The 27,881-nt window shown below is 38.5% G+C and overlaps 3 protein-coding genes and 1 long non-coding RNA gene across 13 annotated transcripts; 1 reads left to right on the top strand and 3 right to left on the bottom strand.

The window, feature by feature from the left end:
* Positions 1-608: 608 nt before the first annotated feature.
* On the top strand, positions 609-17,822 carry LOC134669456 (omega-amidase NIT2). Of its 2 annotated transcripts, none has more exons than XM_063527036.1 (7): positions 609-708; positions 1,900-2,046; positions 4,209-4,393; positions 5,042-5,210; positions 13,185-13,281; positions 14,081-14,217; positions 17,693-17,822. In XM_063527036.1, exons 1-7 carry the CDS (start codon positions 696-698, stop codon positions 17,776-17,778), a joined length of 834 nt encoding a protein of 277 aa, XP_063383106.1. In that variant the 5' UTR covers positions 609-695; the 3' UTR covers positions 17,779-17,822. The 2 variants fall into 2 exon arrangements, with proteins under 2 accessions (XP_063383106.1, XP_063383105.1); XM_063527035.1 differs by having other exon boundaries at positions 621-798.
* Positions 6,042-12,193, bottom strand: LOC134669454 (uncharacterized). 9 transcript variants are annotated; one of them, XM_063527033.1, is made up of 3 exons: positions 10,600-11,885; positions 10,313-10,432; positions 6,042-6,856 (listed from the first exon to the last, which is right to left on the bottom strand). In XM_063527033.1, exons 1-3 carry the CDS (start codon positions 10,636-10,638, stop codon positions 6,782-6,784), a joined length of 234 nt encoding a protein of 77 aa, XP_063383103.1. In that variant the 5' UTR covers positions 10,639-11,885; the 3' UTR covers positions 6,042-6,781. The 9 variants fall into 9 exon arrangements, 6 of the variants coding, with proteins under 6 accessions (XP_063383103.1, XP_063383099.1, XP_063383098.1 ...); XR_010098905.1 differs by having other exon boundaries at positions 6,733-8,700; XR_010098906.1 differs by having other exon boundaries at positions 6,733-8,697.
* LOC134669458 (uncharacterized) lies at positions 16,194-17,242 on the bottom strand. Its single transcript, XR_010098908.1, has 2 exons — positions 17,011-17,242; positions 16,194-16,825 (listed from the first exon to the last, which is right to left on the bottom strand). It is a non-coding gene; the product is annotated as an uncharacterized LOC134669458 (long non-coding RNA).
* Positions 17,823-19,255: 1,433 nt separating the features above from the next.
* On the bottom strand, positions 19,256-27,302 carry LOC134669457 (D-amino-acid oxidase). Its single transcript, XM_063527037.1, has 8 exons — positions 27,190-27,302; positions 26,741-26,844; positions 24,440-24,640; positions 23,310-23,535; positions 23,133-23,197; positions 22,643-22,760; positions 20,006-20,114; positions 19,256-19,423 (listed from the first exon to the last, which is right to left on the bottom strand). Exons 1-8 carry the CDS (start codon positions 27,271-27,273, stop codon positions 19,320-19,322), a joined length of 1,011 nt encoding a protein of 336 aa, XP_063383107.1. The 5' UTR covers positions 27,274-27,302; the 3' UTR covers positions 19,256-19,319.
* Between the last annotated feature and the right edge of the window lie 579 nt (positions 27,303-27,881).

The raw sequence follows: 27,881 nt of genomic DNA, 5'->3' as shown, positions 1-27,881 counted from the left end.
CCCACAAACTTCACATTTTCGCAAAGATTTGCCCCCCATTTAAGTAAAAGAGAAAGTTATTTTGTCTTATACTCAAAAATAATCACTTAATATTACCGCTGTCACGAAAATTTAAAATGACGGTTGACGTTTTACCGATCATACCAACCTAAAGAAAAGTAAGTATAATACGACTAAGTTGAAAGCAAGTATGGTATGTGCTACCAAAATGCAACAACAGTCATTTTAATTCGATAAGATTATTTCTATGCCTCAATGTTGGTAACAAGTACGTTCATAGTTTATCATAGTATGGGGTGTCGATGGGCTGGAAAGAAAAGGAAGAACATGGAATTGACACTAGTGACAGTGACAGCAGTAGCGTTTAGTTAGCGCTAAGCGCTGTTTTTATAAGTAAATTACAACTTTAGGTTTTTAATGTTTGTTTGTAATCAATGTGATTATATTGTAAATTTAATAAAGAGATATGAAAAATAATCGAATATTTATTTACTAAAAAAAACCGCGCAACCTGCGAGTCGAACAGCTGTTCAGCGTTTAGTTTAGCTGTCATTGTCACGTCATTAACGTCATTTAGCCGGAAAATGTCAGTCACAGTCAGGCTCAGGCAGGCTTTGTAGTGTCTCGCTAGATTGCCGAGTAATTGTGCTCGTTTCAAGAAATATCGTGGTGGTAACGGAATTCATTCCTCTATAATGTTAAAACGAGGTAATGATTCTTCCGATGATAGTAATGAGGGTACCTTCACTGACGCGGTCCACCCGCGGTTCTTACAGAAACCCCCTAAAGTTCTTCGCGGTACAGTATCAGTATTTATACAGTTAATCCGTATAATAATAATAATTTATGCGCGCTTACAAATTACTATGTAGATAAATCTTCTATTATTTGTTTAAATCATCTTTTTCTAAAACCCTGTTTTAATGAAATAAGTATGTATTTAAGTCTATTAAAAGAAAATACTTTGTATACCTAATTACATATTATTATGTCACTACTGATAACAGGGGTAATATAATATATGATAACATTGTTGACTTCCTTCACTCGCATGAATATATTATGCCTTTTAATGCTTCTTTATGATACTTAGAATAAAGTTATTTTACTCAATATTAAAATAAAGATGTTGATGCCTATTACGATCTGACTAACCCCAAACTTTTAATTTATCTTAATCATACAAGACTAAATTGTGACATGATATGAGAATCCTACTATTTTGTTTCCTTTTTTGGAGGCACCATGAGCTGACAAATCGTCTGATGGTGAGGTGATTATCAATGCTAATGGCCACCTTCAACACCAGAGGGGTTGTAAGTGATTTTCCTTTCTTTTGAGATGGGATTACACTCTTTTCTTGAAGGTTTGAAGGTCATATTCATTCCACGGTATAGCTTTGTGAAGCTGGAAATCTCTGTTGAAGAAACCCACAGTTGAGGACTGCCACTGCAAACCATCTAATAACATTAAAAATAATGTAAACAAACAAAACTGTGTAACTCAGTCACATGGCAAATCAAAAAAGCAAACCTAGGAAACACCAGTGTTCCACTGCTGGGCAAAGGCCTACCCTCTTTGTAACATTATAACAAAAAAGATTTAAAAAAATCTTTATTTCAGAATATTAAAAATTCCATACAATATTGTTAGTACCATAATACATTACAGCTACATGCCAACCATTTGTATTAATATGATGTTTGTTTACATTCTTTTAAATGCCTGAAAGAACAGACTATTAATGTAATATAATATTTATTTAATTAATTTATACATATTTGTATTTGTAATTATTATTTCTACGATAAGTTTTGAACATTCTCATACTATTTGGGACTTTTCACTGGACCAATCCAGTTTTATTTTTAATTTAGTTCAGTAATTCCATTGTTTCAGGGTTGAAGATTGCCCTGGTCCAATTGGCGGTTGGTCCCGACAAGAGCAAGAACATTGCGCGGGCAGTCGAGGAGATCCACCGAGCTAAGCAGGCTGGGGCACAGCTGGTGGCTCTACCGGAGTGTTTTAACTCTCCTTATGGCACCAGTAAGTAGCAGTTTAACCCTTTATAAGGCATAAGGGTGCCAGAAATTATGCAAAATTGAATGTTATTACTTTGAAATAAAGTGCAAAATCAGGTGGGAAATATATTCCCTCTGCCTTATGATAATGTTTTTTTTATGTCCTGATTAAGGTTTCCAGGGTTGATCGCCTAAATGGTCTGGCAATATTTTATTTACTTTGCAAATATACATTTCAGAGGGGCTACCGCGAAAACCGGAATTGGCAAATCGCGGGGATCTTTCTCTTTTACTCCAATGAAGGCGTAATTAGAGTGACAGAGAAAGATGCCCGCAATTTGCGAACTTCGAGTTTTGCCTTTCAAGTTTTCAAGGAGCCTTGAACTCAATTGCGACTCCTTAGCGCTCAATAGTCGTAAATGTTTCTCATTAGAAAAAATATAAAAAAACCAGACAAAGTGCGAGTCGGACTCGCCCACAGAGGTTTCCGTACTTTTTAGTATTTGTTGTTATAGCGGCAACAGAAATACATCATCTGTGAAAATTTCAACTGTCTAGATATCACGGTTCGTGAGATACAGCTTGGTGACAGACGGACGGACAGCGGAGTCTTAGTAATAGGGTCCCGTTTTACCCTTTGGGTACGGAACCCTAAAAAGGTCGAAAGTTATGTCCAGTATTTTGTACGTTGTCAAATTAAGTTAAAAAAAAACCACACTGATAATATGTTTTATGAACTGTGCCAATACCAAGAAAAGATTACAAGTAGTTCTGTTTCATAAACTATAAACATGTGTACATCGCAAACGCTTCAGTTTTCCAGCAACTTTTTTGTAAACATGTTACTGGTTGTCTTGAATGAATGCGCTACACTACAAAGAAGTAATAATCATAACTGGACAAGTGCGTGGAACAAAGCATGCAATGTAAAAAGCATATCTGCCACCGATTCTAGAGTGATCGAGGTGGTTGCTGGTTGACAGACTCAGGAGGGACTTAGCTCGCAACTCTTATCCGATCCAAGCTATTGCGATTTGCGGTTCATATTTCATAATCGCCTACGATACGCACACGATACGATTTATAAACTTTTACTATTTGTCACGATTTGATAATAGTACATTACGATACAAGTGCGAAAAGTAGGAAATTCGCAACAAGTGGCGATAAATTAAAACACGACCGAAGGGATTTTTTTAAATCGACACGAGTTGTGAATTACCTATTCGCACGTGTATCGTCAACGTTTTATAAATTTTCGAAATAGTTACGTAATGAATGTGCTAATTATCGCACCAGTGCGGTAAAGTAGCACCTTACGTACTGTAAAATACAGTGAAACCTGGATAAGTGAGACTTCAAGGGAAGAGCAGATTTGTCTCACTTAAAGAGGTTTTCCACTTACCCAGGCTCTCAGTTAGCCAGGTACAAATAAATTTCTGTCTCATTTACAGAGGGTCCCATTAATAGAGGTGAGAATAGAGAGGATATTTCAGTTATAGAGGTGGTTAATAAGGTATTTTGTAATTATCTTCAAAAATAAATAAGGTAAAATAATCCTTGACCCTAAACATTTTTTAAGTCTGTTTAAATATTTCTTTGAATTTATTTTGAATGGTTCTCCAAAGGATAGATTTTTTCAATTAAATTTGATACGGACTTCATTGCGTCTTAGACATTTAATAAATGAAAATTTGCTTATTCGTGTTACTTATCAAGATTTCAGCTTTCGTTTCGATAGTTTTAACTACATAAAGTAACAAAATAAAACTTGAAGTCGTTTAGACACAATTAAGCCAATGCAGAATTTGTGGATAGACCAAGAGTCAGTAAGAAGACGGAAATTGATCAATAAAGTCCAAGTTAGAGAGGTCATAGATTGACGTTATCTCAGATACAGAGGTCAATTCCTATAAAATTCTTAAAAAACAATTAGGAAAATGTAATCTTATAAATATAGTCTCAGTAAAAGAGGTAAAATACACTCTCTGTCTCAATTATAGAGGTAGATGTGACTATAAAATCACAACAACTAATCTCAGTTATAGAGGTTCGTTTTATCTCACTAATAGAGGTAATTCAGTGCTAAAGTGTCGGGACCGCACCATGAGTCCAAGCTATAGAGGTTTCTCACTTATCCAGGTCCCACTTAACCAGGTTTCACTGTACTATAATCTTGTCTTTCAGAGTTCTTCGAGCAATACGCGGAAGAAGTCCCCGTGGGGGAGACGTCCCGTGCGCTCTCCAAGGCGGCAGCGGAGGCCGGCGTGTGCGTGGTGGGGGGCACCGTGCCCGAGCGCTGCGGGGAGCGGCTGTACAACACGTGCACCGTGTGGGACGCGCGAGGGAAACTGCTGGCGCAGCACAGGAAGGTATACTTTACAACTTTTTGAAGTGAAAACTTCTTTAGCGGCGCTGTGCACTTTTTGTGATGGGGAAAAAATGTTAAACTCGCGACAGGTCACGTGACCGTAAGATTCGTGACCTGATCGAAAAACTGTTGCAATGTCATTGAGTTTTTACTTCTGCCGGCACTCCCAGAGTGCAACCCGTTGTTTATTTTTCACGTGCATGGTCTTAGACATTCTCTAAATACTCTTTTGTGAAACCATGGCGTGCATGTCATCCATCGCAACGTCAAGCAAACACCTTCAGGGCTTTCCTGTTTCCAAATCATCATCATATCATCCGAAAGACGTTCACTACTGGACATAGCCAGAATCGTCTTATTATGTCTACAGACTTTACAAAGTCCACTCAGAGTGTTAAAATAAAAACCCATTGTGTAATACAAGCCACAAAAATGCATACCTACCTACCTTATGGAAGGTGTAAATTCCCAAAGTGGGTATGCACTTTTGCAGCTGAATGCACCTAAAATGAGTTATTTTTATAGCTATTCTAATAAAAAACGAATTCACGTTTTCAGTACTTGTTTCACCCATTTATTTGATGGATTAATCCATATCTGGTGCATCCATATATGTACGAGTATTTAATCGAAACCTATCGTTTTTTAGATGCACCTCTTCGACATCGACATTCCAAATAAGATAACGTTTAAAGAATCCGAAGTGCTGTCAGCCGGCGACCAGTTGACCACATTCGAGGTCCACGGAGTGAAGATTGGACTGGGCATCTGCTACGACCTGCGGTTCCAGGAGATGGCACACCTTATGGCCAATAAAGGTAACAGAACACTGCTAGCCGTACATCGGTGGACCTTATTACAAAAGGCATAAGGTCCACCGATGGGCGATGGTATAAGAGATCATCGTCCACAATTAAACGGACTATTTGTATTTAAGTATCATAATTGTAATGTCTTACCCCTGTCCAGCGTGGAGGTAATGGCGGCCAAATAAAAGCAGGGAATATTATACTACATTAGGTTTAATGTTAAGCAGAAGGCTGGTTGGAAAATGTGATTCGATATAAATCCAAATCGGTGCTTATATAGGTGCGTACAGCGCCACACTACTGATTAGTTATGAACTATTACATATACCAACATACCTAAACTAAGCTATTGAGTAATTATACTAGTACATAAGAGTTTCGGTAGATGTCACCTTATTTACATATTATGGAACTGTGGTGCTGTCTACTGGTGATTTATGTCTAATATCTAAGAAGTTTGAGAGCCCTAACCTAGATGGCGTAGGCAAGTAGGTATTGGCTAATATCTATTTATCTATTCCCTGTTAAGATAGGTCTTAACATTTTGCCACCCCTTGAAATAGTTAATGTTTTATGAGTAACATTAGGTATTTCAAAGAATAGGCCTTATATATATCTACCTATTAGTAAGGATGGGCAGAGTTTTTTGTTATGAGCTATAGTTAGGTAATTACTTATATTTAAATTAGAGCTGTGCCCATTCTTATAAATGAAACAACGTTAGGACATGTTTTTTATTTTAAATAGGGAGTAGGTATTCTTATTATGTAATTATACTAGGTAAGTAAGGTATAGGTACTTAATCATACTTATTACTTAATTATAATTATTTAAACGATAACATTAGGTTCGTAGGTATTAACTACTTATATAACTTGGCCCGAAGTAGGTAAAGGACATATGTTATTGAATGCGCGTTGGATGTCTCCTCTGGCGGTTCGGATGATGGCTACCCTGGTGATGCCATCCCGGCCCGGCTGCGTCGCGACGATCTTGCCCAGCCTCCACCGGCAGGGTGGCAGGCGCTCTTCTCGCACCAGGACGACGGTGCCGACTGCGAGGCTTGGGCCGCGCGCGCTCCTCCACTTCGTGCGCTCCTGCAGCGTTCCGATGTACTTAGTCACGTGACCAGCGCCGCCAGAAGTCCTGGGTGATTTGTTGCAAAAGTTGATAGTGAGTTAATCGGTTTTTTGGTACATTGTTATAATCTTCATCAGGAAGTGAATTTGGTGCCTTTCCAATTAAAAAGTGAGCTGGCGTGAGGACAGGATAGTCAGGATTTGAAGTAGGTAATGGACACAATGGCCTAGAATTGACTATCGATTCTACTTGATGTAGGATAGTTACAAATTGTTCATAAGTTAACAGAGATAACCCTAACACTCTTTTTAAATGATATTTGGTTAGTTTTATACTAGATTCCCATAGTGACCCCATATGAGGTGTATAGACAGGAATAAAACTCCATTTTATGCCCTCGTCTGCGCAATGAGATGCTAGTTCGCTCGAGCTGTCCTGTAGATATTTATACAAATCTTTCAGTTCGTTACTAGCCCCATGAAAAGTTGTTGAATTGTCACTCACCAACTCCTTCGGTTTACCTCTCCTGGCGATGAACCGTCGCAGGGCCGCCAGGAAGTTGGCTGACTCGAGCCCTGTAATTAATTCGAGATGAATTGCCTTTGTTGCAAAACAAATAAATACTGCAATATAGCACTTATAGACCTTGTAACCACGTCCTGTCCTATCTCTAATGTTATAAGGTCCTCCATAATCGATACCCGTGATAGCAAAGGGGGGGGATGGGTTTACCCTCGAGGGGGGTAAGTCTCCCATTATAGGGTTAGTAGTCTTTGGATTTGCTCTAAAACACGGAACGCATTTATTTACAATTTTTGAAGCTAACATTCTACCTTTAGTTGGCCAGATGCGCTCGCGAATAGTAGATAGTAATAACTGAGGGCCAGCGTGCAGAGTACGTACGTGTGCTTTTCCATCAGTAGTTTGGTAAACGTGTGTTCGTGACTTAGTATTAAAGGGTGCTTTTTTTCATATGCATAATGCGAAAGACCGATTCGTCCGCCTACGCGAATGAGTCCGTCCTTCATGAATGGGTGTAAAGATAATATTTTGGATTTGTTAAGAACCGGTTTGTTATTTTGCAACAATTTATATTCATGTGGAAATGATTCCATTTGTGAATGTCTGATTAATGTGTGATCCGATGTTTTTAATTCTTCTACGGACAATGGTCCTGATAATTTTATATTTGGATTAATTGTTCGTGTTTTATTTTTTGTGTTATATATAAATCGAAGTATGTATGCTAATACATGAATAAGTGTTTTATCACTAGACCACCTGTGAAAAAGATATTGTATCGTGTCGTTAGATTCTGTGTTAATAGCCAAGGTGAGTGTTATGTCTACGTCGCTCTCGGCCTCGGGTATGTGATCCAGTGACTCAGAATCGTGGGTTGGCCATGTGTCAGAACTCTGGCTTAACCACGCGGGCCCGGACCACCATAACTGGTTGGTTTCCAGCTTGCCTGGTGCTACCCCTCGGGACAAAAGGTCGGCGGGGTTCTCCTCCGAGCGGACCCAGGAACAGTCTTGCTTGTTTGTAAGTGATAATATTTTTGTGACTCTGTTACTAACAAAACAAGTTAATTTAAGATTACTATTTTTAATCCAACACAAAGTTATTTTTGAATCTGACCACAGGTTGATTCCGGAAAGGTCACATTTTAATGCTCGTTTTACTTTATCTACATGTGTTGCGAGAAGTAAACTGGAACAAAGTTCCAAATTTGGAACAGTTTGGGATTTAATTGGTGTGATTTTTGATTTTGAATAAAGTAGGTGAACTTGGACGTTTCCTACCCTATCGCTCGATCGTATATAAATGGCAGCGCCATAGGCTTTAATACTGCTGTCACAAAATCCATGAATTTGTATCGTTACATAATTAGGTATGACTGTACATCTCGAAATTTTTAATTGGTTTAATAAAAACAAGTCTCGATAGAATGTGTTCCATTCTTGGATCAAGTCTTGTGTTAATTCGGTATCCCAATCTAATTGAGCCTTAAATAATTTTTGGATAAATATTTTGGCTACTACAATGACTGGTCCTGTCAAGCCTAGGGGGTCAAAAATGGACGAAATTACCCCTAGTACCTTTCTTTTGGTGATTGGGTGTGAAATTTGGTTTTCTTTAATGGTATACATAAGCTCATCTGAGTCACTAGACCACGCTAAACCCAGGACCTTATGTGTTTTATCTCCAAATTCGGTGGTAGATGTGTTTTGGTGTGTATGTGTTTCGCTCACCCGTTTTATGATGGCTTCGGAGTTGGACTTCCATTTCCGCAGCGTGAAGTTGGCTCCTCGCAGGATCTCGTTCACCTGTGATGCAGTTTCGGCTACCTGATTCTCGTCGTCACCGCCGGCGATAAAATCGTCCATGTAGAACTGGTTCGCTATGGCCTCTGCAGCTGCTGGAAATGTGTGTTGGTTCTCCTTTGACAATTGTAACAAACATCTGGTTGCAATATGTGGTGCTGACTTTAAGCCGAAACTTAATGTAGTCAGCATATAAATTTGGAGTCGTTGGTGAGTATTTTCACGCCAAAATATGCATTGTAGGTATTTTTGATTTGGTTTTAAATAAATACATCTGTACATTTTTTGTATGTCAGCGTTAATAACATATTGGTACTTTCGGAACCGTAGAAGTATATTTATAAGTTCGTCCTGTATTATTGAGCCTTTGTATTGGATATCATTCAATGAAACGCCGTTATCGGTCCTGCATGAGCAGTCAAAAACAATACGAATCGGGGTAGAGGGGGAGTCGCGAAAAATAGCCTGGTGGGGTAGAAAATTACATGGGCCATCATAATTATCTCGTAATTTAATCATATGGCCAGCTTGTTCGAACTCGCGCATGAAATTCACGTATTTATCTTTAAATTCGGGGTTCCGCTCGAACTTAGTCTCTAACGTTTTGAACCTCCGGTATGCTATGTGCCTAGATTGACCTAGCTTGGTAGGTGGCTGCTTTAATGGAAGTTCAATTTCAAAATTACCTTCAGAGTTGTGAGTGTGGGTTTTCATAAATATATCCTCACATTGTTTTTCATCATAAGGTAAATTTGGTGCGGAACCCTCCTCTATTTCCCAAAACTTTTTTAATTGGGTTTCAACTGTAATTTTACATTGAATAGCAGAATCGGATTTTTTATGTACGGGACCCGTAACTAACCACCCCAGGCGTGAGCGTCTCAGAACCGGTAATCCAGGCCCGAGCGAGTATTTACCGGTGAGAAGTAAATCGAAAAATATTTCGCCACCGATCAGCAAATCTACATCTTGAGCTAAGTTAAATTCGTCATCTGCTAATTTATAACGCGGCGGAATGTGCCAACGTTGCACGTTTGGTATTTCAATATTGGTTGTACAAACAGTAGGCGAAATAAAACAGGACAAATTAGTCGTAAAGGTTCCGTCTAAGGAATGCAATGTTATGTCACACGATTCTAGGACAGTAGACACTTTTTCATTGAAACCTATGACATTTAAGGCATGTTGTTGTTTAGGTAATTGTAACTTTTTTACCGCGTTTTGGGTAATAAAGTTTTCTTGCGAGCCATTGTCTAAAAATGCCTTCATTTTATGCACATTGTTATGCTTATCCCTAACAAGCACTTGGGCTGTTGTGAGGAAAACGGACCTATTTCGAGTATTGTTTGCTTGTTTTCCGATCAGGGTGTTATTAGACAAGGCGGTCTCGATTTGACTAGAACTCGGTTGTTCGTCGGTTAATGTTGAGATTGGTAATCGCGTTGGTGCGGGGTTACTACCTATATGAGTGTTGGTATTTGGTTTGTGTAGTAACGTATGATGCCTGCCCTTGCATACTCGACATGTACTGGCCCTGCAGTTTGTTAAGACATGCGTCCCGGACAAACAATTAAAGCATAATCGTAATTTATTCACGGCTCGGATTCGCGCGATCACGTTTAATGCACTAAACTTTGGACACTGGTTAATGTAATGCGTACTCGAACAATATGGACACTGGTTAGGTTTAAATTGTTTGGAGGTTACCTTAATAGGTTCGGACGTGGTTACCATGGCCTTCTTGGAAGTGCTGGGTGCGTCCGATGGTACTGCTGGGCTGGTCGCTTCCAGCCGGTCAGCTCGGTTCTTTAGGAAGGTTTTGAAGTCCTGCAACGAAGGCAATTTTCTCAAATCAACACTATTTTCCCACTTTGATTGCAGTCGACTGTCTAACTTTTTAACTAGTAAGTGAATAATTGCGAGATCCCAATTTTCGGTAGGTACATTTAATGAACGCAAGGATCTCAAATGTTTGGAAATATTATCGCACAGACCTCTAAGACCTGAAGGAGTTGACGGTACAGGTTCCACATCGAACAAGGCTCGCATGTGGTTAGAAACTAAACGTTTAGGATTATTATAACGTTCACAAAGCATCTGCCATGCGAGCGTGTACCCTTCCTCGGAGAAATCGAGCGAACTAATTACCTCAAGTGCGCCGTCTCGTAAACAACTGCGTAGGTATTTATATTTTACAATAGGTGCCAAGCTAGCTTGATTGACTAGGGCATCAAATGTGTCTCGGAACTGCAGCCACTGTGTTAGGTCTCCATCAAAGCTAGGGAGGCTAATTTCGGGATACTTTATCGACTCACCGAGGGGCTGCTGCTGCGGGGCTTGGGGACTATGGTCATTTGGTATTGATTCGTCATCTATTTTCGCCAGCAGCTTGCCCTTAGCGCTAAGTCGGTAAAATGTGTCCTCGAAAGACTCACGTTCGGCCTCTTGGGCCTCGATGTCACCTTCCTCGCTGCACAGTGTCTCGATCCGGTCCTGTATCTCAGAGAAATCATTGTATAACTTTGGTAATTGATCTAGTCTTAAACTTATGTCTACAATTATTTCGGCCGTCAATGCACTTGAGTCGATTTTTTCTATAAATTTCTTAAATACAGTTAGTTTTCGCTTATAGACACCTCGTTTATTTTTTAACTGCCTAATTTCTAACTCTTCTAGGGTTCTTTTGGAAATTTCTGTTTCGTTAGCCATGATTAAAAACGATTACAATTTACAATTGGTAGGGTGGTTAAGCGATTACAGTTGAATTTGGTAGGGAAATTTGGTAAATAGGTTAGGAATTGCCAGCTCACTTGCCTTCTCGGTCGAAGCTCGTGCGCGTGGTGATTGCCCTCGCTTGGGCACTCCTTCTGCCTCTGGTGTGGTACCACCCACGTGGTCCCTTTGGTAGTTGCGGTCGTCGTTCCCTGCGCGGGCTGCGGTGCGACGCACGTGGTCCCGCTTTGGTGGCTCGGTCGGCGCCTTCGCTCAGGCTGCTCGATCGAGAGGTGTGGCCGCCTCCTAGTCACCTCTCCAGCTTCTTCAGGTCGGCGGAGCCCCACGCGGTTGCAACCTACGTGGTAACGTTGCTCTCCCGGCCTAAATCAGGATACGCGGCGATTCCTCGATGTACTGGGTTGCAAATGCTATTAAATTTACCAGTGATTCGCTGTATAGTACTTGGATTAACCGCGATTTAAACTAGGGGTCACCATTATGTCCAGCGTGGAGGTAATGGCGGCCAAATAAAAGCAGGGAATATTATACTACATTAGGTTTAATGTTAAGCAGAAGGCTGGTTGGAAAATGTGATTCGATATAAATCCAAATCGGTGCTTATATAGGTGCGTACAGCGCCACACTACTGATTAGTTATGAACTATTACATATACCAACATACCTAAACTAAGCTATTGAGTAATTATACTAGTACATAAGAGTTTCGGTAGATGTCACCTTATTTACATATTATGGAACTGTGGTGCTGTCTACTGGTGATTTATGTCTAATATCTAAGAAGTTTGAGAGCCCTAACCTAGATGGCGTAGGCAAGTAGGTATTGGCTAATATCTATTTATCTATTCCCTGTTAAGATAGGTCTTAACAGCCCCCTTAGGGGTTGTGCACAAATTACGCGAGGTATTTTCGGCTACTTTTTGACCCCCCCTCCCCCTTGGTGATATTTGGTGAGGTTTTTGACTACCCCCCTCCCCCAACGCAACCTCACGTGTATTTTTATGATTTTTTTTCATTCGACCTAATTTTAAGATAAATAGTGTTGTATTTAGAAAATATTGTTTATTTTTCTATTTTCGTAAAATACACTCGCTATTTTGAAGTGCAGAATGAAGATCTATATGTTTAACGAAACCGAGAAAAGGTATTTTACTCATGTGGTTGGTTTTTTTTTCTTAGTTTCGTTCACTGTAGAAAAATACACGTGAGGTTTCCTTATACCCCCCCCTCCCCCAAAGTGATCTATCGTGAGTTTTTCGTGACCCCCCCTCCCCCCATCTAACCTCGCGTGATTTGTGCACAAGCCCTTATTCATAAACGCTCACTAAAGTTGACAAGCCGATCATAATCGTTTGTCCCTTTCCATCATACCGATACGTCGGAAAGGAACAAACGATTATTATCGGCTTGTCAACTTTAGTAAGCGTTTATGAATGAGGGGGTTATACTTTTTTTCACTTAAAGTGATTTTTATCCCCCGACGCAAAAAGAAGGATGTTACAAGTATATATTTGACGCCAATGTCTGTTTGTCTGTCTTGTCTATCTGTGGGATCATAGCTCTCCAACGAATGGACCGATTTCGATGCAGTTTTTTTTACGTGAAAGCGAGTTTACTTGCGGTGGTTTTTATGTTTGATAAAAATCGACCCAGCAGGTTGAAGAGTATCAGCTCTTTTCCGAAATGATGCATTTTTGGCAAAACCCCTAACCCATTATGATTTTATATATTTTTTTAATAGTTAATTGGTTAATTGTACTTTATTTTAAATTGGCTTTACTCTTTCGAATTCTAGATGTCACTATGTAAAGAGTCGACCCTAATACACATTTTGTTCTGCATACAGGCTGCTCCCTGCTGATCTACCCGGGCGCCTTCAACATGACGACGGGCCCCAAGCACTGGGAGCTGCTCGCCCGCGCGAGAGCCACCGACCAGCAACTGTAAGTCGAATAAGTCGATGTTTGTTCTTCAGTGGGGCAGGCAGCTGACAGCTGACAATCTGCCGTATTCGAACTTCAAGATATTCACAAGAGACGACACGTACTAGATCCATTTTTAGATACGTTATAGTTAAGATATCAACTAGTTATCTTTTGCAGCGCAATTCGGGCAACCAATGTCACTTTTACGTTAGATAGAGTAAGATATCTATTAAATATTAATCAGATCTCTAAGTAATATCCTGTGGAAATCGTTCAAGAGTATCTCCAGAATCGCGCAAATGTCAAATTTGACAGGTTAGATCTTAAGCATATCGTTATCGTATCTTGGTGATGGCTAAAAGATGTCTAATAGATGTCTATTTCATAATCCGAATCGGGCCCAATATAATTGTATAATACTAGAATATGTCTTATTCAACCACCCTGCAATTGGTGACATTATGCTCGAAACGATTGCTATTACTATATCTACCTTTATTGCCGCGCCCATCGGGGTTTCATGTTCATGTGTCATTTGTGTGCCTACCTATACTCTTAAGTACTTGTAATACCTGTAATGTACATGTGAATTGCAATAAATACGTAAATACAAATACAAACTTTAATCGGCCTTCCTTTGGCTATAACCATAAGGTATACCATAAATACCAATTCCTTGCAAACCAACTTTGTCAGTAGGAATAAGCGCGAAACTCATGAATTGTTGTGGAGATCGATCCCTTGCTCTTTTCTACTAAAAAAGTTGACTTGTCAAATAATGTGTAATAAATTCCATTATATACTTTAACCTTCACAGTTGGGTGGCGCTAGTGAGCCCGGCGCGAGACGAGTCAGCCGGCTACGTAGCCTGGGGACACTCCACGCTAGTGGACCCCTGGGGCGCCGTCGTCGCGAAACTGGATGAAAAGGAGGGCACTCTCACGGGCAATATAGGTGAGTGAGGCAAACTATAGGAAAAAACTTGGACCTATACTTAGATTTTTTAGTATTACAAAAAGACTATACGATCTTGACATGTCTCTTTAGGGGTCATCCATTAATTACGCCACACAAATTTCTAGGTTTTTTGACCCCTCCCCCCCTCCTTGTCACACTTGGTCACATTTGGCAAATCCCTCCCCCCCCTAGTGTGACGTCACATTTTTTCTACGAAATCGCCAAATCGAATTAAGTAAGTACCTAAGTATTATTAATATTTTATCAAAATATTTTTGACGATATAAATATTAGTAATTTTATAACCCAAAACTGCATAGGAAAGAAAATTAAACGAATAAAAACGATTATCGTTTTAAAAACTTGTTATTTAAATGTACAGCGAATAAAATAATTTAAAGAAATTTTCGGTTACTGATGAAGTTAAAGTGACGTCACAAAGTTTGTGTCTCCCCCCTCTCCCATGTCACAATATGTCACATTTTCTTGCCCCCCTCCCTCCCCCTAAACGTGTGATGTAATTAATGGATGACCCCTTATTGAAAAACACTGAAAAAAAATATAGCAAATATGTCACAATTACAATTATGTCATAATTGAACTTGGCAAGCGCCTCAGAGAAAAGGGGAATGACCCCCGTTCTGAGTCATGGCTTGTCCAACAGCACCTCTAGCACAACTGGCCGCGACAGGCGTGAGAAGAGACAGATCGGCGCGACTTGGCGGGTTGTCGCGTGTTGGCAGCACAACTCACGCGCGAGAGCCGCGACAAACTCGCGATCAGATGTCACTGTCAGAAAATGACAACGATCGCGACTTTGAACTAAAATCCGTAGCACAACTGCCTATTTTGAGACAAAATATTCTCTCGTCTTTATGTCAATCCGCGAGTCGAAGTCTACGCGACTTTATGACGCGACTCGCTCTCGCGGGTGGTTTGCTTGTACTTTTTTAACTAAACTCATGATATTTATTACTTAAAAACAAGTTTCATATATTATGTAATAATATAATTTGTATAATTACTTATTGTCCTAAGGGATAAGGAAGTATGGTACAATCACTAAATGCGCTTTACGCACTCTTATATCGATTATGCACGGTGATACCTACAAGTACCACAACACACCCATCATGTTTACAACTTTACTTTCAAACAGCTAGCTTGTAGGTACTCAATTAAGTAAATAGGTACATATAATTTCAATTAGGGGTAGGAATTTTTAAATTTCAATTCAGGTTCGTAAGTTTGTAAAAGTAATCCTAAGACTTCCTTACACAAATCTTTCATCAACCTAACAACGGAGCCCGCTTGCTTGTACATAAACGAAGCCGATGAGGTGGGTAGGTACAAATGTTCAAAACAAACTATCCAACTTATTAAGTAAGCCATAATAGTCTTAGTAGTAGTATTTAGGATCACAGTTAGATGTCTAATTTCAATAATCTCTTACTATTTAGGTACCGTTTGGAACCTTCCTCGACTTCAACAAAACATACCTACATGTGGCCTGTGCCCGCTGCATAGTACTGTAACAGAATGATGTAATACGTGGCTGTAACAGGATCATGTCCGGCTCAAAATCATGCTTTGTATGAAATATTATCAGTCATCACCCACTAAACCATTCCGTCCCCTGCCAACACCATACCGTGACGTGACTGGACCGAGCCGACCAGCAATATTTTGAAGGAGTCGTTACGCTCACGTCATAGTCTGCGTACATACGAGTAGGTACTGCTATCATATGGTCTACCATGTTGAAACTCCTCTAGATCATACCCGTGTTCTAGATGTTTCACTTCATGTTTGACAGGGCCTGATACGATCATGCTATGATACGTTGCTGTCAACATTAGGTATGAAGTGGGCTTTGGGGAGCTAATCATGGCTTCTAGGAGTTTCAGGTACCTACCTACTTTATTTTTGTTTCTTTTCAGGTAAAAAATACAGGAGTGAAAAAAAAAACAATATTTAAATTAATAGTATATTGCTTTGCCTTATATATTCTTGCAATATTCGATTTCTTATTATTAAATCTAATATATATTAACATCTAGAACCACAATAGAGAAATTGTATGAATCTTCTTTATTACACATAAAAAGTATTTTCTCTCGTCCCTTTTCTTCGACATGCGGCGTAGGACAATTAAATATCACCCTGGAAAGAAAATTGGTTTGTAAACAAAACAATAAAATATGGTCGCGACTTCATCGAGGACTATGAAATAAGCTTTTCATATCAATTTGTCAAATCATAAACAGTTACACAGTACACACACATGCCATCCATTATTGGCACAAGAAAAACTATATGAAACTTATTTGAGAGTTACTGCGGCAGCTTAGATAGGTACGTCATAACCATTAGGGTTATTATAATAATAGTTCACTTCCTCGGTGGTGTTCTTAAAGCTAAAGCGCTTCTCACATCTTAGTTCATTTAGAAAAGGGGACAGCTCCGCGTTTGAAACCTACAAGCTTGCCTAGTGTGTTTCTTTTCCTGAATCTCCACTTCGGGTCCCGTTGGCACGTTCCTGTTAATAATATTTTCCTTTGGGTGCTGGGATATCAATCGTGTCTAGGATAATGCTGAACTTATTCTGAAAAAAAAAAACACTATTTACAACAGGAATATGAGAACAAAACCAATAATAGCAATTCCATTACTATAGTTACTTACAAAAATATTTTATTTAAAAGGTTTATTAAACAGAAATTTTTAAACAATATATATTTATTTTAAGGAATATTATCAATATTAAGTATATAAGGCTCTATTACTTACATTTTTTCATATTTTTTCCCGTAATTAAATGTTGACACAATTTGAAACTTCCTTGACTTTGACAGGAAAAACTTAACCATCGACAAAAAAGTAGATTTTTTACCACCAAAGAACGAATGATTTAGCGCATCCCTGGTTTCCGATTCAGTGTTGCCACTTGCAAATATCGATTTGTTTAGACTTTGATTTCGCCGGGTAACATTGACGAGTCGCGCCGCGACTTTGAGTTCTCTACGCGGCTGTTGCAGTCGCGGGTACAAGTTATGCTACGGAAATCGACAGATTTGACAGCCGCGGGAATGGCGACTCGAGTCGCGGTCTAAGTCGCGGATGCAAGATGTGCTAGAGGTGCAGGTCTCCATCGCCATACAGCGGGGTAACGCTGCTAGTGTGATGGGGACCTTTGGACCCGGCATGGCTCAGAACGGGTTTTAGTTTGTTAAGTTTTATACATACATACATAATATGTAAAATTGAATAAAATTATCTGCAGCAATAGACAAATTACGTACCTATATATAGCATTTACATTCTTTTGGTTTCATAAGTATATTTACTTTTATTTTAAGCGTCAATAAAAAGGGGGTTGGGTTGGGATACTTGCGATCAAAAGTTATTGATAGTGTATAACTTTTTTTGCTCTATAATAAAAAGCACGTTAACAACCTCCTTGTTTTTTTAGATTTGGATACGGTAGAAGAAGTCAGGAGTCAAATACCAATAAGAAGTCAAAGGCGCACGGATATCTACGACACCATCGCCAAATAAATGTAATACATTACAACCTAGACAATATACATACGTACGTATCATTTATTGTACTTATGTAGGTATAGTATGTAGAGAAAGGCCACGCCTCAAATACAATAGCTCGTATTTATTCAATCATTCAAGTCTTTCTCAATTAGTGTAAGATCTGTTATGTACGACTCTAAACTGTATATTTATATATACAGTGTGGAAAGATAAGTCGGGCCCTGGAGGGAAACTTCCTTAAATCCTTAAGCTGGCTCTTTTACTTAAAGGAGACATTCCTTTATTTTTAAAAAGAAACAAAACCCCAGGGGTGGGGGGGCACGCGCGAGGCCCCTTCGGGCCCACGGCTAGATTAGTTCACGCTACGCCACTGCGTCACGGACTGCAACCCGACTGCAATTTGTATTGGAACTGCGCATCGACGCTGCAGTTGGCATGCAGTCCGTCTGTACCGGCCCTTAAGTGACAGTTCGATTGAACAATTCAGGTAAAGAAAGGACGCTATGCACGAAGAACTTCGTACATTCATCGGCCTGTTCCTGTGTGCCGGCGGTCAATGCCACTGTGCGAGCGGGAAACCAATATAAGCATACCATTTTATGCACGTGCGATAAAGATAGGGAATGTACGAAATACTTCGTGCTTATAATAGCGTCCACACATTAGTACCTATTTGTCCTGGTTTTGTACTAAGATTACAGATCCGTGGGACAAATTAAATAAATAAATATAATTATTATCTCTTTTACATATATGCATTTCTGGAATGTAAAAAAGAGAGGGTATACATATGAAAAAGCATAAGTAGATGGATATGACTATATTTATTATCTTTGCAATAAGATTTAATTATTGTCTGTGATGGTGCTTACTGTAAGTGATTACCAAACTATAGTTCGTTTTTAGCATTAGAAATAAGGTAAACAATCTTGATGTGTATTTTAATTGAAAAACACATTTTAAAAATAAGTTACGGCAAATATGTAACAATTATTAATCTAATACGATAATTTACATTCTTCTGCTTTCACAAGTAATAGTTCTTGATATTTAAAAAGCGTTTTTCATTTAAAAGAACCGTCAAGATCGCTTACCTTCTTGCCAGTTCTTTCTAATGCTAAAAAAAACGAACTATAAGTATCAATTTAGTGGTATAGGTATACAGTTACATTTTACACCAAAAAATAAAATATGTAAATGTATTTTAAGATCATAAGTAATATATGTATTTGAATTTATAAAAATATTTTTGTAAGATTCCTATTGTTATTAAAATTTCGACTTTAAACTGTTGTTTATTGGGACTACATTCACCTGCAGCGATTTTGTCAACTGTAGGTATCACCTACATTTTTCTTTAGAGCAAGCTCGGCTGAATTTCACCTTCCCATACAAACGGAGTTTCGTTCTCATTTTAAAACTACGTCTTGGATTGTAATGAAACTTTGCACATATAATGCTAATTGATAACGTAAATATAGAAAAAAAACGCATTATGTAACAAATATATCTCAGCTAGGTTAGCACTGCCTTCTGTACGTTCTGTACCTTTATTATATCTTGGACTTTACGGGTCTGTCTATTTGGTTCAAATTTGCCTGCAGCAAACCTAGGACGTTGCTTGCGCACCCCCAGAACAACGTAACGCCACTCCCACCTGTAACAAACCATTTCATAATTATATTCTTTAGAGGCACACGCCACCGTTTTAAGTCGACCGCCAGGTGGCTTGGGTTCGACGACGGTGCCACACATCGATTGAAACCACTTTTCTACCCTACCCACATATGTATTACCTAACCCTTTGCCTATGTACTTATGATTGTTTTAATGTAATAAATTTTTGTTGTTTTATTCTTTAGATATGTACCAACTAACATTTGATTAACCTTTCAACCGCCGTAGACTGATATGTAAGACAAACAAAATCGGGCTCATTTCACCGTACTGATAAATAAGACAAAACTTCGGAACTACTTCAATTTACTGGAACCATTACAAGCGATACTGACCATGCCCAGGGCCGTCTTAAACTACATGCTGGGGCCCATGGGCACATAAAAATTTGGGGCCCTTTTAGGAAGTAAAGCAAGCTAATTAAACCAACATTTTTCTACTATGATCTTCTATTTATTATGGGTAATCAAATATACTGTTACTGTCTGTCCTTCGGGGCCCCCTAAGGATGGGGGCCCTGGGCACGGGCCCCGTGTGCCCTTATGGTAAAGACGGTACTGACCATGCCCGTAGTTGTGTATGGCCAGTCTTCCATCCACAATTTCTAACTCCAACCTGACCTGGTCTCGCCCGGGTCGCAGACCTGTCCAGTGTTTTACCACTTTAGCCGCCTGAAACATAGAAACGCCTTGTTTTTGAATTATACCTTATATTAGTACTACCTCGCCTCACCCCGAACGTTGACATCGCGATTTTCATAAACAAAACACGCCTCTACTAGGAAAACGAAAGTATTCCATGATGAAAAATATTTAGTTTTAAGTTATAGTAAATAGCATAAACTACTGGGCCCAGTTTTATAAAGTTACAAGTTACAAGTTTACAGGCGTTTACTGGCAACACTTCCTCCGTTTTTTACAATTTGCGTTTTATAAAAGTACCGTGTTACAATTTTACAGGTTACAGGTACAAGTGCCTGTAGCTCAACCATAGACGAAAATATGGGAGATTAATAGTTTTAAACTCATAATCGAACAAGCGTTTTATAAAAATATTGTAAATTACAAGTGTAGATTGGTAAACTTGTAACAAAAACTGACATACGTCTTGAGTCCTGTAACAGCACAACAGCAGCTACTTGTAGTGTGTCTGATTCGCTCTTTTGCTCGTAATTCTTAAGTTTAATTAAAGTTATTCGTTTTCTGAGAGATTTTAAACTGTACTCTTTATTGTTAGGCACTAACGCCAAAGATTGCGCCAGGGCATGCATACTTTTCCATGCACTGACCTTATCAGTTTTTGTTAATGTATCTGAAATATATAGTAAATAGGAAATGAAGTGACAATATGTTTGATATTGATTTTATTGATGATTCGTTTTATTTTATCTACTAGGAAACGGAAAGGGATTGGTGCCGATATTTGTCGTTGATTTATTAGCATTCGTCTCTTTATCTAAGTATAGTGCATTCACATTATGGTAAAGTGTACTATTCATAATTTTCGATACACAGCGTACTTATCTTTGAGCCACTACCGAAACGATACATTGTAATGTGAAACAGTACTTATTTACTTATTAGGTAAATATTTCATTAAATCTAACTTAATCTGAATCTGAAAACGGCCCGAAAAGTATATCCTTGGCATCAAACACCGCTCTCAACCACTCGATTTCTCCTTCATTTCTGGCCATTTTTCCAATACTTAACAGCAAACAATAACACAGCATTTAGTAGAGCACAGAGTATCTATGAATTCTATGACAGACATTTTTTTTAAATAGTGATGTCCTTCGCACCTGTAAATTTCACATGTAATCGAGATTGACCGTGGTGCTTTACAACTGTAATTATCTATGTGTATTTATAAAACACCTGTAGCCGTACACAGTGCATTACAGGTGCATGTAGCCTGTACTCTTGTAACCTGTAACTTGTAACTTTATAAAACTGGGCCCTGCTGTCGGTAGGTACATTATCTATCAGTGGCAGCGCGTCCTTAAAAGCCGATTCCCACCGGCTTGCCTGTTTTTGGACGTTTGAGCATAGTTGTAAAGGAAATATGTAATCCAAATTAGCCCCGGCTTGCCTATGGATATGTTTGACGCGCCGCCACTGTTATCTATACTATTTACTATGCTGTTGGGACGAATCTATGCAATGCACATCTGTGCGTCAAGTTATTTTTCTACATTTTATCTATTTGGTAACGGAATTGATACTTATTTCGTAAAACGAAACGGACCCAATGGGGTTTTTTTCGCAATGTAGGTTACTAATGTTGCCAGGGTAAAATTAAATTTATATTTTTTATTATTGCTAAAGTTGTATAATGAGCTCTACGGACGACATCAACCAAGGGCCCAACGTTTTCTGTTCTCTTTCACGACGCAGCAACTAGTATCATTTCTCTCTCCTCGCTCTTTTAAAATGCCGTTTGTCAAAAAAGGACAACCATACTGTTGACAAGGTGGACTTCAAATCAAGTGTTGCCTTTCTTGATGCGCCCAGGCTATGTATGTGTGCTCTATTAGGAAAGTCGATTTAAATCATGTTATATATCGATAAACACTACACAGCGGAACGAAATAGCGATTAATTGAAGCTTCAATATCTTCATTAAACATAAACATAATTGAAATGCTAATGGATAATGAATATATTATAATATAATAATATAATTCAATTATTGCGGAACACCTATTTTAGGAGGTATTTATGTATTTTAATTAAATATATGAACTTTCCCTTGGTTCCCTGCTGGGGCGTGACTATAAAATTGTGATCTGATAACCACAATAAAGAATAAAAGCGTTTTTGGTCATTTTAGGTATCGTTAAGCCTTTGAAGTAAAATTAAAATTGCAAGAAATGTCGATAGTTTATCGATATGACTTTATCGACATGGCTACAGCAACGTGGGCCTCATTGTTAATCGTACACTAAACAAAAGTGGCAACAGTGACAGCTCGCTGAGACACCGTCTTTATATATTATAAGTCTATGACATCAATACAACATAGTGAAATAGAAGTAAGTACCTACAGTTAGAATGATCAAAAATTGGCAAACGAGTTACTGCTGATTAATTAAAGTACAATTTTTATTTGGACTGCTCAGGCATTTAATATGGATAAGAGTAAATTTTTCATATAAAACAATACTTATTACCTTTTCATATAAAACATTACTTATTACCTTCATTGTAGGAATCCTTGAGCAACATCCATTAAGAATGAACTCTGTGTCCTTTGGATCTGTTCCCGTATTGAAATCGTATTCTTGTTGCGTGCCGCCTAGCACCACCGTCTCGGCGCTGAAATTTAATCAGACGGATGAAAAACTCTATTCTGTTTAGGTATAAAGAGCTGGTTGAATAAATGTATTGTTAATGAACAGTATAAGTTTAATAAATCTTATGGATAGATAGAGCATACCAGTGTCAAAACGTTGTGACTTCCTTTTTCTAAACTCATCTCGTCTCGTAAGTATACTCGTACCAAAGCCTGTACGTTCGATTGATGTAATTTCTAGTATCAAAACGTGCTAGATACAACAATACAGTACTTAAATTATATACTTATTGCTTTTTTTCGTGTTTATTACGACAGCCATCCTTAATTCTATGGGGGACCCGAGTACTCTACGTCTACCAACAAAACCGTTAAACTCAATAAATCATACATACTTAGGTATTATGTAGTGTCCAGAGCTTTTGTCCAAGATTGTGTCGTTCTGCCACGGAGCATCAACCTTTAAATAAATTAATACTGTATCAACCTTTAAAATAGAAGAATTGACTTAAAAATTAAAATAAATAACTACATATTTTTCTATTATAGTCTGTCGTAAGTTCAATACTCACTCTTATGACCTGTCCCCTAACCGGGAACACCCCGGAATCGGGGACCAATTCTCTCGCTCCAAGACCAGTACAGTTGACCACAACGTCGTAGTCTCCAAGGACGGGGTCCCGTAAGGAAGTCACCTTGGCCCGCTTCAGCTCACCGCCGGCGCGGGCGAAGCGCGAGTACAGGTACGACAGCATAGAGGTTGTGTGGACGATGAAGGTTGTAAACGTGTGGCCAGAACTGAAATTGAATGGTATACAATATACTTATCATAGTAGTGGATTTTACGTTTTTTTACCATGTTTTTACCTACGTACCTTCAAACATCATCAACAACTGTGGAAATGAGCGACTCCAATGACTCCATGTCTTAGGCCTCATTCGCACGAGCGCTTTTACAACGCGCGTCAAAAAAGCGTTTGAATCATACAAATGGATACATGTGTATTTATTCACACGACGGCGGTGGCTCTTTTTACCAAGCGTTGTTAGATTTTCGACTTAAGGCGTTGGTCGTTAATGTAATAAATTTACTTTTCTAGATTTGATGTATTTGATACTTATTTCGTAAAACGAAACGTAGACAATATGGGTTTTTCCACAATGTAATAATGTTGCCAAGATAAAATTAAAATTATATTGTTTGTGTTATCAACGTTTTATAATGACCTGTTAAAAGTATAAGTATGCAAAAGTTGTCAAACGAGATACTGGCTGGATACTGTTGATAAATTAAAGCGAAAACATGATCAAAATCCAAGACAATTTGCAGTGTTGGATTTGCCCTATTAGGCCCAGTAGGCCCGGCGGCAAAATATTAGGGTCGGCAGAATGTGACAAAAAATTCGCTGATGATAACAAAAAATAATTCAAAATGTAGGTAGTCAATATGATGGGTGCTGAGAAAGAGGCGGCTACAGGGACTGCATGGGGCCTAAGACTGCAAATCCGCCACTGACAATTTGACATGTATATAGAGCCCTTAAAGTGAGTTTGTGGTTGTGCCCGGTGACTGTGAGGCGGTAACTCTGAAGTGGACTCTATTACTAACGATCACGAACGAGTTGTTTTAGTTTTCGTCTCCACGAGAAATAAAAAGGTTATTTTACGGCTGCGTTGTAAGAATGTTTTCTACGATACTTACACGTAGTCCTCAGAGTACAATCGGCTCAGGTACTCCAACTGACGTGGCTCTAGGTACCGGAATCCGAAGACTGTTGAGGCCCACGCCAGGGTTTCTTTGCTCTGTTCTTTACTCAGAGAGTAGACCGGCCCGATAGTTACGTTGTGACCACCTTCGAGCCAGCAGGAGTGTAGGAACTTGTAAGTTTCGCCGCCCCATTTACTGTTAAACAGGTAGAAGCCATGAGCAGAGACGCTACTATGAAAAACGAAGATCAAATTTCTACATCGTCCTCCCCAGCAAACATTTTAAGTATTTTTTCCTAGGAATCCTAGGCTCGAAAAAGATTTTATCAATTTAAGTAAAAATTACGTCCTAAGTCACCAATAATTTTACGTATTGTACACTTTTACTTTCAAGTCAAAATATAGGGACAATACAACGTAAATTTCACTTCATAAATACACCATGAAGTCAGGGACTTACGGGTTGAAAATAAGGCGAAATATTAGGTAAAATTAACCTTGAACCCTGACCAATAGGTCAAATCTACTAATAAGGCATTTTAGGTGTATTTGCGACGTAATTATTTCTTATACGGGGACTATAAAGTCACGGACTTAATGGTTGATAATAAGTCGAATTATTAGGTAAAATTAACTTCGAACCCTGACCAATAGGTCAAATGTACTAATAAGGCATTTTAGGTGTATATATGCGACGTAATTATTTCTTATACGGAGACCATGAAGTCAGGGACTTATTGGTTGAAAATCGGTCGAAATATTAGGTAAAATTAACTTCCGACCCTGACCAGTAGGTCAAATGTACTAATAAGGCATTTTAGGTGTATATGCGACGTAATTATTTCTTATACGGGTACCACGAAGTCAGGGACTTAATGGTTGAAAATAAGTCATAATATTAGGTAAAATTAACTTCAAAGTTTGACCAATAGGTCAAATATACTAATAAGACATGTTAGGTGTATTTGCGACGTAATTATCTCTTATACGGAGACCTTTAGGTCGTCGATTTTGTGTCGATTTAGCTACTAATTTTAGGTAAATGTTACTTAAAATAGATACCAAATTGCGACCATATAGTTAAAAACACTTGTAAAGTATACTATCAATACCATAAAGTTGTGCCCCCATTTTCTTTCATTATAACGAGATGCTAAATATAAATTGCATAATTTAAGTTGTTTTATATCTTGAATGGTGCCATCACACGGTACTTCATTGTGCTAATATTCAAAATAAAACAATATTTTTGATCGAGACAATACACTCACACACACAAATATTCAATTACAACACTCAATTACAAGCAAATATATGCATTTTATAAAATGTTGAAAACTTAAATATTTCAAAAGCCCATCGATAGTTTTGTATGTAAACCTAACATACTGCACGAAAAATTTTTCTGCGCACTAGATTTCACCGTTCTTCATCTCCGTAATCGGCCTAAATTATTTTACATGACTTAGTGGCCGCCATTATCATTGCTTAACTTTGAGTTGTTTTCTTGTTAGACATTTTGTTTCTGAGTGAAAAGAATATATAAGCGTAATGTTTGTGTCTCTTTTTCTCTTCATCGCGTCTCATCTAAATATTGCCTCGCAGAGTAATTATATGGATAAAAATATGTCACCATCACGTCTAAAGGTGGTAAAGATTACCAAATGAGTACATTTCAACTACGCGGCACGTCGTGGCGACGTAAAATCCACGTCGGAAACATGACCTAGTGTTGACCTAATGGTTGTAATTACTAATTTACCGTCAATAAATACGTCGCCGGCACGTGCGTTTTTTCCCCATTTATGTCGACTCGACGTGCCGACGACGTCGATTCGACGTGCCTCATTTTGGTCCCCTAAATTGTGCGACCTAAAATAGGTGCCTTTTTCGGAATATTGACCAAAAATGTTTGCTATCTCTATCGCTCGAATATACAAGAGCGAATTTCGTTTTTCGTTGTAGGCCCTCAGGGATCAAGTCTTCGGCTTGTGGTTTTCGAGATGGTGCTTATGTGGGCGTGTTATGCAAGTCCTATGGTGCTCGTTGTTTAAATTTGATAAGGTGCTAAATAAACATATTATCGTGAGATATCCAATCCTAATATTTAAAATTTTAGGTACCACTAGTACATAGTACGTACTTATATGTACCAGAATCATCACAATTTAATTGAGAGAAAATGAATTCGATACTTTTTTTAAATACTTTAGGTTGGAGATAAAACGCGATTGATTTATCAATGCTAGTCTTAATGAACCTCAGAGGATGCTTATAGGTAAGAATAAGTGCTCACCCAAGAAGATACCCTGGAGTATTCCCACAGCAATAAGGATACCAGAGACCCCCAGATCCATCCCCAGTCGTGTCCGGACTGAACTCTTCTGATAGCACTACCACCTGAAAAAAAAAACAAAATATTGTCTAATAAAATAAAGTTTGTCAAAGGACTGTCTCATTTCAATCATAGACAGAGAGAATCATACTATCTTTGTCTTACACTAATACTAGCACCTAAAAGAATAGGATGAGTATAATTTTCCTGGTTCTTACTGACTGACAAATTGGTTTGACCAAGTATAAAACTCACTCGTCCCTTTCCGCGAAGTTAGGTGGTTATTACACTGGAATGGAACTATGTACATACATCTCAATTCTAAAATATTATGATATCATTAGGTAAGTATTTTGGCTCTATTGTATCTTTTTTATCGCTAGTGCAAAAGTACTTTGTTATGAACTTGCCTCAAAATTCGGGTATGTTTCTTTGATCCGAAGTGCACAAGCTATTCCATTTATTCCTGCACCTATTACACTAACTTTGACCATGATTCTTGAAAAAATAAAAATAAAACAGAAACTAAATACGATGTATAAAATTAATATATTCTTTCTTGAGACCAACGTGATAGCAACTGACTGTAAAAGAATTCCAATAGCATACTTACTTAATACTTTATCGCTAACGCTAAACGACTTCAATATCTTGGGGTCAAAAGGTAAGTAAACTAACCATTAATCAACAAGAGATTCCTTTGTTTAGCGGTAATGTAAATTAATCCCAAACAAATAGGAACTTGGCTATTAATTCTCATTTGCTCCTACCCGGTAGTCCCCAGTAAGAACTGAATGGGTATTTTTTTTATTTTACCAATACACTCTTTTTGTTTGGTCAGTCGTGTAAAAATGGGGGCAACTGTAGGTACGAGTACACATACTTGTTATGAGACACGGTCGCATTTTACGTACCACAAACTACAGAATTAAGATACTGCGTATCGTAGATAGGACTAAGGGCCCACTGCCAAAAACGTAAACCAAAATTTCGTTTTTCCCGGTGGAGGTAGGCCTTCCTTTTGTTACCGGTACCTAACCTCAGTTTGCCTCTCTCTAAACACTGTACATTACTCTGGCAAACCCACCTTTTCAGTAGAAAA

Source organism: Cydia fagiglandana, chromosome 12 (genome assembly GCF_963556715.1).
Source record: "Cydia fagiglandana chromosome 12, ilCydFagi1.1, whole genome shotgun sequence".
Taxonomy (NCBI): domain Eukaryota; kingdom Metazoa; phylum Arthropoda; class Insecta; order Lepidoptera; family Tortricidae; genus Cydia; species Cydia fagiglandana.
The sequence above is the reverse complement of the archived record's forward strand: the minus strand, read 5'-3'. Positions and strand labels throughout refer to the sequence as shown.